This window comes from Chenopodium album, chromosome 19 (genome assembly GCF_948465745.1).
Source record: "Chenopodium album chromosome 19, dcCheAlbu1.1, whole genome shotgun sequence".
NCBI classification, from domain to species: Eukaryota; Viridiplantae; Streptophyta; class Magnoliopsida; order Caryophyllales; family Amaranthaceae; genus Chenopodium; species Chenopodium album.
In genome coordinates this window covers 43,548,246-43,558,379 of record NC_137852.1, presented here as the reverse complement: position 1 = coordinate 43,558,379, position 10,134 = coordinate 43,548,246, and the positions used below count along the sequence as shown (strand labels likewise).

The 10,134-nt window shown below is 32.2% G+C and overlaps 2 protein-coding genes across 9 annotated transcripts; one reads left to right on the top strand and one right to left on the bottom strand.

The window, feature by feature from the left end:
- Positions 1–241: 241 nt before the first annotated feature.
- Positions 242–796, bottom strand: LOC145594450 (mitochondrial import inner membrane translocase subunit TIM17-1-like). Its single transcript, XM_081650757.1, has one exon. The coding sequence runs from the start codon at positions 794–796 to the stop codon at positions 242–244; it is 555 nt and encodes a 184-aa protein (XP_081506883.1).
- Positions 797–1,519: 723 nt separating this feature from the next.
- On the top strand, positions 1,520–9,249 carry LOC145593783 (arginine biosynthesis bifunctional protein ArgJ, chloroplastic-like). 8 transcript variants are annotated; one of them, XM_081650143.1, is made up of 8 exons: positions 1,548–1,840; positions 2,871–3,017; positions 3,543–3,594; positions 5,071–5,109; positions 5,214–5,313; positions 6,255–6,352; positions 6,466–6,606; positions 6,944–7,195. In XM_081650143.1, the coding sequence occupies exons 4-8, from the start codon at positions 5,098–5,100 to the stop codon at positions 7,109–7,111; spliced, it is 519 nt and encodes a 172-aa protein (XP_081506269.1). In that variant the 5' UTR covers positions 1,548–1,840; positions 2,871–3,017; positions 3,543–3,594; positions 5,071–5,097; the 3' UTR covers positions 7,112–7,195. The 8 variants fall into 8 exon arrangements, with proteins under 8 accessions (XP_081506271.1, XP_081506265.1, XP_081506269.1 ...); XM_081650141.1 differs by having other exon boundaries at positions 1,551–1,840; positions 3,517–3,594; XM_081650140.1 differs by having other exon boundaries at positions 1,553–1,840; positions 3,528–3,594.
- The last annotated feature ends 885 nt before the right edge of the window (positions 9,250–10,134 follow it).

Here is a 10,134-nt window from a genome sequence, read left to right as displayed (position 1 = left end):
ACTGTTAAAGTGTTAAGTAGGTACTTGTACAAGTGTTTATGAATAGTATTTTAATATACTCGCTATAAAAAAAATAACTAAAATTTTAATATACTCACTATAAAATAAAATAAAAAAAAAATAAAAAAAAAAAAACTAAAAGTATGACCCGGAGTAACACACTAATTATATGCGTAGTAATACTCTGTTCTAATTCATAAGCATGCAACAAATAATGATTTATATCACCATGGCTAATTGGCTAGTCCTTAGACCTATTCATTGAAGCTAAGGAATCCCATGTACTCCCCATGACTTGGATAGGAAGCGAGCGTTGGTTTCTCTCCTCATTATACGTGGGCTGTACATTTTTAAGCGCAATTTTAATGCCTTGATTAAGGGTATATATGCCACCAAACGTGAGGGCAGCGAGTGAGGCAGAACGAATACCACGAGGTGCCCACATGATAGCTCCACCAGCGGCGAGTGAGATTGCTTTATCCGTCCAAACAGTCTTTTGACCACGATATTGATATAAGGCATAAGCTGGAAGGTCAGTTGCTAAGTAAAGACAAGCCAAAAAACCTCCTGTGCGTAGGCTGTTAAAGCGCATTGCATTGATTCCGGCACCAAGTTTTGTTCTAATTGACTGTGCTTTATTACCCTTGTGGGTGAAACCCTTGAAGAAGTGGCGGAAACTCCCGCCCAAGGTGCCAAGCAAGAACCCTTCGCCGACACTTTCAGTAAAATATTCAAAGTTATACTCTGGATTTACTCCTACAAACTCCATGTAGTTCGGAAGTTCACTTTCATCCATAGCTTTTTAACCTATCTTACAAATTTCAATAGCGGTATAAATTATACATATTAGATGTCACTTGAGAAAAACATACTTCGGATACGTATCATAATCCAACCATTTAGTTGAAAATATCAAAATATAATTAAACGTAGGATATTTTTTAAGGCACTAATTGAAAGAATGGGTTGTGCCAGTTAAGAATTACGGAGTAAGATATACGAAGTACTTGTATAATGTCATACACATAACCGAATTCTAATACATGAGATTTCTGAGCCTAATTAAAAGAATCAATCGTCTATATTGGTTAGAGAACAACTACGTACTATTCTTGTAACACGATACAAATTTGCGCCGCATGGCTGGAGGAAGAAGAGGTCTAACATTAATTATCAACCAAATTTGATTCAATCATCAAACAAATTTAAGGGATATGTGATTTAGGGTTATGATCTTTTATAATCTAAGTATTTAGAGTCAATAGTTTAGATTTTCAAACCCTAAACTTTTAAAATTAAATTAGATCAAAGATGAATCTTAGATTGTGAAATTGATATGATGATTACAAAAAGAAACAGCAACTTACCTCAGAATCTGTTTCAATGGGAAATATAAGTATTAGAAGGGCTCGATGGACAACGTCAAGTGCGATGTGAGTGCGATTCAATGGAGAACGCAGAGAGAGGGCTCCTTGTTGACAGAGCAATCAACAATGGGTTTATCAATAAAGTCACAATTAGTTATTTAATGGACACATAAGCTTTATATATAAGACATATTTTTTTCTTTTTCTTTTTTTTTTGAGGACAATTTAGACATGTTTTATAGGATAAAAACGTTATCTTAGAGTTTTATTTCCAATAAAATTATAGATTTTTAAGATAAAATTTTAGTTTATGATTTTATCATCGACTTCCCTTTAGCTCTCTTTCTTCTCATCTCAGAAAGAAGCTCAGACTTTTTATGGAAACAAGGAGAGAGAAAGCTAGAGAGAGAAAATATGTTTCCTTCAACAACAATGGCGATGAGCTCAAAATTACCATTGGAGCAGTTTCTGAGGTTAGTTTTTTTCTTTGAATTAGTTGATCAATTACCACTCCTCTCTTGTGAATTCGATTCCTCCAGAGGTAGATGAAATTGCAGAGGTAGCTACAACAATTTCTGCTAAAATTCAGAGGTCAGAGGATACGATTTATGGTGATTATGAAGCACCACAACTAATAATCAGCAAATCTAGAAATCCTTAATTCCGAAAAAAAAAGCATGTTTTGTGTTTAGAAATTGAAGCAAATTTCAGCGATTAATCATCATTGTACTCGAATTGATAAAATAAAATCAATAATCAGATAAATATCAACAAGATTACTATCATCAAGTTCAGAACGAATCAAGATTAGGTATGATAACATAAGTAAAAACCCTAAATTATGAAGAACGCATGAAATTTGAAGATATATACCTGATTAAGTTTGAATTGAAGATTAAGCTCGCAATCTGACTCAAATTAGTAATTCAATCATCCAATTTTTTGCTTCTTCCTTAAACCTCCATTGCCATTTCGCCATAGATAAAATCAACAAAAAATGAAAAAAATGAAACACTAATCTGAATAGAAATTAAAACAAACCCTATAAATGATCGATTGTTCGAGATTGATTTGCTTTTCTGGGGGGATTGTTTGATTTGGGTCGACGAAGTAAGTAATAGAGGAGAGAGAAAGGAAAAAAATTGGGAGAAGGAAGTCTAACTATCAGAATAATGGGGTGATATTCAGCTTCCCTCCGTCACAGCTTTTCGGTAAAAAAAAATAAATAAATAATTATTGTTGTTGTTCATTTGATGGTTAATTACCCAACATTTGATTTATTTTTGTTGATTGTGAAATGGGGTAATGTGAATTTTTGTGGGTTTTTGAAAATTTGAGGTTTTTGTGGTTTAATTTTAATGTGTAATTCAATTTTTTTATATATCCTCTCTTTAATTTAATTTTGTAATTGAATTGAGGAAATTTTAATCGGAAATAATCTGAGTAATCCATGAAAGAAGGAGTGTTGATGAAATTCTAAGAATTTTCGCCCTTTTTATTCAGGTTTTCTTTTTTTGTCGAACAAGAAAAAGAGGAGACATATTGCGATGAACGGCGGCAGGGGTACTGGTGATGGCAAAGTTTCCGGCATCAGACTGCCGCTATCTCAGGACTGCAACCACTTAAACTATAGACGAAACTCATAAACTTGTAATGTATTTTCTTTCCCTTTCAATTTGTTGTGGTTGAATAGAAAGATAGAAAAATTGCTCATTTCTAAACAATATTTCTAAATAGCAACTTCTTAATTCAGGCATTCTTTTTTGTCATTGAACTATAAGTTTTGAGTTTTCTTCTCATTTTGGTTATAATATTCATGGGTGTAAAAATTTCTACTTTACTTGAGCTTTGTCATTCATTTGGGTGTTTTAGATGTTAGAAATTTAATTTTTGCAAGGAGGTAGATGGACCCAGGAGAATTTTGATGTATACTAAGATTCCGGCATTTTAATATGGGTTTGGATGTATTTTGGATATTTGAGTAAATTTCTGCAGTTTATTAGGAATATTTGGATTTATTTTGGATATTTGAGAACAATCCTGCAGTGTAATAGAAATATTGATGTGTTGTGTATACAATATCTGTTTCCTTTCTCTTTCTTGTTCTTATTGGTTCAATTTTCAACCCTTCTCTTGTTCGTATTGCTAGCGATCTCACAGGTTTTTCTGCCGCAGCAGTTTCAGAAAGATGGAATTACTACAGATTGGGATGCTGTTATTGATGCTGGTATATGCTCTAAAATTTGATTTTTTGTTTTTAAGTTTTAATTTTTTTTTTTTTTTTTTTGGGTTTTGTTTTATTTTGTGAAGAACTAATTTCAATTTCTGTTCGTTCATTGGTGATTTATCCTTGATTATGTCTCTAACATTGATCAATTTTTGCTAAATTTAGAGGATTAACTAAGTAGGTTCTATAAATTTTCATTTCTTGATTGAGATTTTAAGGGGTTTAGGTAGATTTTTGTACTGTTTGTAGCGTGTACATTTACCAGAGGTGTAAGTTTTTATCATTGGAGTTTAGCAATGGAACCAAATTGCTGCCTTGATTCAGTCGCAGTAGCTTTGCATGTTTAGCATATTATGGTAATTATTGTTTTATTCTGCCAGTTTTCCATTGCATTGAAATAAGTGGTTATCTGCTGGTGAGCTTGCTTTTAGACATGAGATGCTATAGGTGATGTTTGAGGGTGTTGATTCTTGAAGTTCCAATTGGAGATTAAAAATTAAAGCTAGATTTGTTAGATTAAAAAGGATGAAAATGCATTGCTCTCAACTTCTCATTATGCTTGGTTATTAGATGTAATTTTACAATGAAAGTAGGATGTTTTGATAATTTGCCAAAGTGATGAGGATTAATGTATATGTTAAATTTTCAAATGTGTGAGTGACTAAAGTTAATTAGTTTAAATGTATTGAAGGGTTTAAATGTTTATAAAATAGATTTAATGAATGAACACTAATCTCCCCAAGTTTATTCATCACTCTTAATTAACTTCTTATTTCGTATTACATGAGCCTTTTGTTGTTTTTATTAAATGAGATTATTACAATATACTACTCTTCTAGACTTTTTGTTCTCGAGCACTTCAATTAATTTACATCTCTGCTTGCTTATTTTATTTTCTTGATTGTATGTATTAAAAGCCTGCCAATGGCCCAATACTCATTAAAGCTCAGAGAGTAGTCATTACTTTAGGAAAATACAACTCATCACGATCACCAAACAACGTAGTCATGACCCGAAATTGAATATTGTTTATGTCATTTGTCATTTATGACTTTATCTACTCCTATAATAAATAATGTGTGCTACAAAACTGACAGAAGTTTCTGAAGTGTTAATGTTCCGAAGATTCCTCTTACTTGTAATCTTGTGAATAAGACGGGTTCCATGTTCTTAAAGTGTTTGAAAAGGAGGCAGACTTATCTGCCTAAAGTTTGTCATAAGATAAGAGAAACATTATGACCTTTCCCATAACAAAGTTAATCTAGGAGGCATAGATAAAAAAAAGGACACCCTACTATGATTGCGTTCGCAGGTGGGCATTACCTAAATGCTAACTCTGGTCGGGGGTCTTGATGAATTTAAGTGTACGTCTCTTCCTGTTTCTTTGACTATTTAGATTGCTCACTTATACTTCAGTTGCAAATATCTACATCAATGTTTCTGCTATTCATACTTGTTTTGTGTGTTTTTATACAGGTCTTCTTATATAAATCTTGACGATCTATGAGCAATAATGTACCCCTCGAATCTGTCAGCTAGCCTTGATACAACAACTGAGTTGTAATAACTCTAAAGTTGCTGTAGTTCTCACTCACTCGTTGTGCTTTGTTGAGTTCCAGGGGGAAAATAGGAGAGGATCGAGAGGAAGACAATCTCAGAGAAGTTCTCAAGCACTCTGCCCAAATGCTTTTGGAGCTCTGAACCTCATAATAAGTATTTGTGAGTGACTTCTTGCTTTTATGGATTTTTGCAGGATTTTTTTTTTTTGGTGCTTGTATGAATTTAACTGTATTTTATAATTATCCTTATTAATCTTTAGACAAAGATTTAATTGACTTACAAATTTCTGAACATTTAAGCTTTGTTACTATAAATTGAGGGAAAAAAAAAACAATTTTTTATTTTGTATAATGTAGCCATCAAGCTTATTACACTCTCCTTTTCTGGCAGCTCTTGCTAAATTGTTGCTTCTTCGTGTTTCTTCTGCACATCCTATATGCCTTGTTCTTGAGTAGGCTTGGGATGAAGGCATCATTGGCATTCCAGAATAATGGTGCTGAATGAATAGTGGGTTCTATGAATTGTTTTTGGGTTTATTTCTTAAGATATACTACTTACTGTGCTTCCTCTCATCTTATGATGCTTTGCCTAATACAGTACATTTATATTTAGATTAGAGAAATTGGCTGCACATTATTCTTTTCGTCAAACATGATAGACAATGAGCTTGGTTATTGCTTATAGGGGTGTTTTAGATGTTAAAAATTTAATTTTTGCTTCTAGCTTCCTTCGAGCTTGTTTTTTTTATTTTTTTTTGGTTGTGCTTGTATGATTGTTTACTGTTTTCTTATAAGTATATACGAAGTATTCTCTTCTCCTTATTATGTCAAATTTGGTTATTAATTCAAATGGGTTTGGTGAATTAGTGAGTGAATTGAATGAATTAGTATGTTGATTATTGTCTTGTTGATTTGTATCAGTTCCTCAATTTGTGGGTTGTTTAGCTCTAAGACACTCAAGAATGTTATAAGTTTTTGCTTTTTTTGTTTTTGTTTTTGTTTTTTTTTTTTTTTTTTTTGCATTCCTCACTTTTCCAGTATTATAGATTTTGAATTTAATATGAAAAACTCTAAAAGTTTGGACATTTTCTTAAAATGCAGCAAGTCCAAATTTGTTCAACAATGTCGATTTGTTTCCATCACATTCCGGTCAAACTTCCAGGATTCAACAACAAAAAGGTCTAGATAATTTCTTAATTGTAAGATTATTATAAGAGTAAGCTAATAATTAGGTTGCTCAGTTTGGAAAATGATATTTGTATGGTGTCTGGATTACCCTGAATCATTTTATTTCAATACACACTTTAATCAGTTTTGCAGACTGTCTGTGTCTAGGAGGGAATTGACAATAGTCTCCATGTCGTCAGTTGCTACTGATGCGGTGAAGGACGTACTTGCAGCGAATCATATACCTGCAGCTCCTATACTTATCCCTGAAGGACCGTGGCAGCAGGTTACTGATTTCCGAATTATATTTGTGTTTTCTTGTTTATCCTGAACAATGTTAATTAATTTGCAGCACATGGAATGGTACATGAATGCAGTTTACTATTTATATTATTTGTTCAAAAGTGTCACTATTTTATAAGTTCTTAAGTGTTTCATTGTACCAATTCGCATGTTTGTGATTGTAGTTTTTAAGGGGGCTGGGGGAGTGGGGTTAGCTAATTAGGTCATGCTGATCCTGAATATTGAGTTAAAAGGATAGCAAGACAGATTCTGGCGTCTATTTCCATATCTGAAATGAAGAAAGAAAAGCTTGAAATCTCAGTGTTTAGTTTCTTTTGTAGATTTCTGGGGGAGGTACAGCTGCCAAAGGATTCAAGGCTGCCGGTATTTATGGTGGTTTGAGGGCCCAAGGAGAGAAACCTCCTTACTTACAAATTTCTGAACATTTAGGCTATAATATGAATGCTATAATAATTAACTCGGTTTCTTCCTTCATTGTTTCATCATGAAGATTGGTTGGGTGCTATTATTGTTTCTACTTTTAAGGTTTTGTTCATTTCCTTTTTTTCGTTATATTTCCTATACCTTGATTATGAACGATGCTTTAATTTCTATCTATGCAGAAATGGAGGGTGACAAATTATTTCAGAATTTTGGGGTGGTTTCAATTCAGTTTGGTAAAAAAATGGGGATTATATTCCCATGCATCATAAAGCTAGGGTTTTATTTATTTATATATTTGATTTAGATCATTCAATCTCTAATTGATTATTTTCTATATGAAGTCTGTTGGAATATCAGCTCCAACTATTGGAAGAGTCGAGAACACTCATTATTACCATCCTAGAATTGTTGCTCCTCAGTAAATTTTCAGTTTTTTTATGAGCCCCAAATTACTATAATAATGTTGCCATGTTTTTAATAAATACGGGAAGATAGAAAGCTTGCAAAATTAAACAAAGTTTTCTTATGATTATAAGACAAAGAGGGTTCTTAATTCATCTGGAATAGAGTAACAGATTTATATTGTGGATATTTAACCTCATGTAAAAATCCCATTTTGACTTTTTTTTTTTTAAAAAAAAAAAAATGATTTCTACTTTGTTCGTGAAGAGAGTAAAAGGGGAAATGGGGAGATTGAATGGGATCTGAAGTGAAAAGGTTAATGGCTAGCGAAAGAGTAGTATTGAGTGAGTTCTTCGATCTCCAATGCCTTCCCTTTTTAGTATCCTTTTATTCTTTGGCAAATATCTTTTTGGTTCATTTATGTTTAGTCTATTTCTCAGGTGTTTTTTTTTTTTTTTTTTTGATGTTTATTTTGATGAATTTGAATTCTGAGATTTGGGTTTTGTTTATTTATAGGTATTGTTGGAATTCTGTAGAGGGGAAAAAATGAGTTTAATTGTGCAATTTAATCCAAAATGCTCATAGTTAAATCTGGTTCACTTTTGATTTCTTGATTATCCATGTTTATTTTGATTTGAGTCTCTCTCTTTTGATGCGAGTATTAGTGAGCATTTGGGAAAACTATTACTCATACTTTATTGATCGGTAGCTAACATTAACATTACCTTGAATTGAGAATTTGTACATGCTTATACTATGGCTGAAAACTGTTATTTGTGAGCTATAATAAGCGAATCTATAGTGTTGTCTGAAAATTATTAAATCTGTTAAGATAGCTCAAAAGATTGGTATTTTTAGTGCCGTAGATAACATGATTCTTTTGCTAAGTAATTTGGTAAAGTTTGGACTAAACAATATGTTTGATTACATTGTAATTTATTTACTTTTATTATATAGCCTCCATCGTGGATCGTTGAGTCCATTCTCGTGTATTGATGTATTTTTCTTTAGAGGGCAACTAAGTAGGAGATGAGTGGCATATGATTTCTTATAAACTATCATGGGTGTATTTTTAGAATATACCTTACTATAAAATTATGATATTTAATTTAATGTCTCAATAATTTTGATGGAGGAATAGGAAGCTGAATCAATCACTGCAGAATTGAGTTTTTTCAGCATTATTGATATTTTTACTTATACTATTTTTGCTTTTGTTATATGATGGGACTTCGGAAGAGGTCAAGAAGATAGTAGCTACCCAAGTTCAATGCAGGTGAAGGTTGGTCATGAAAAAGGCTGTGAGTCTACTTTACGAAGATTTAGGGGAAAGGAATTTGATATAGTTCATGAAGCAGCTCAAATCAAAGTAATACACATCATTCAATAGAGTATTAGAGAACTTTGTGACCGTGTCTCATTCCTGCTCCCCTTCCAATGAAAGGATTAATAATCAATGTGTTATGTTTGCATTTTTCAACTCATCAAAAGAAAGTCGAGGTCTAGACCGAGTATCTGCTGGTGGAAACAATTGATTGGTTTTGTTGGGTGTTAAACTTTTATTAATAAATTATGAGTACTGGATAATTTTTGCCACTGTTTTTTAAATTTTTTTTTTTTTTTTTTTTTTTTTTTTTTTGTGAAGATAAGTAGGCAATTCATTATAGTGTTTTAGCTTAAGATAGCTTTAAAATGTCCTTGAATAGTTTCTTGCATTTGATGTTACTCAAATGGATATTCTAAGAATTTAACATTAATCGTAATTAGTGGCTATGTTTTTCCATTTGTATGAATGTACATTTTCAATTTCGTTATGTGTGAACACATTTTTCTATATAGCAACAGATGGATTAGCCAAATAGCATAAATATAACTAACCAACAAACAAGTTAAATAACCATACAAACCATGTAACTTCAATTTTTTTAAATTTATTCATTGTTTTGTTGGATGAATCTCAATGTGGGCTAAGAACATTATGTACAAGAGTATGATAATCAAGGGTCATTGTACTACCCTCGGCTTCTTATTGATGCTTAAGAGTTCTTACAAGTTATGTCGATATTTGTTCACTTTTTCTTGGGGCAATTATAAACTGATTGGTGTTTGATGAAAGCATTTAGTTGCAAAATTGTTACTTTTTCTCCGTAACAAGTAGTACAAGGAAATGAAAACTTAAACAAAATTCAAGGTAGGAGTAATAGATACTCAAAATTGAGAACACAAAATTGTAGATGAGAGGATAGAGGTGAACACACCCAAAAATAACCCATTGAAAAAGGGGGGGGGTGGTGGAGGGAGAGGGAGGGAGGGAGGGAGAGAGAGAGAGCACTTATTAAGAATACTTATTAGAGTGTCATTAAGGAGAAGATGGCACTACATTTTAAAGTAGTCAAAATTACAAAAGACGAGTGAAATAACGAGAAAGCTAAAGGGAGGGAAAAAGAAAAGAAATAGCAAAATAGGGGGACTAGATTTTGACAACTATATTTGGACACGCTTTTTTTAAATAATTAGTAAATGTTATTAATTAAACAGCGTGATTTCGTGACAATTGAGGCATCTAATTTATTAACACCTTTAGAATAAGAGTGCGTTTTATTCACTTGATTTTTAACTTATATGAAGTTACCTGATTTAATCTGAACTTATTAACCCTTATTAGAACTTATTTTAGTAATAAATT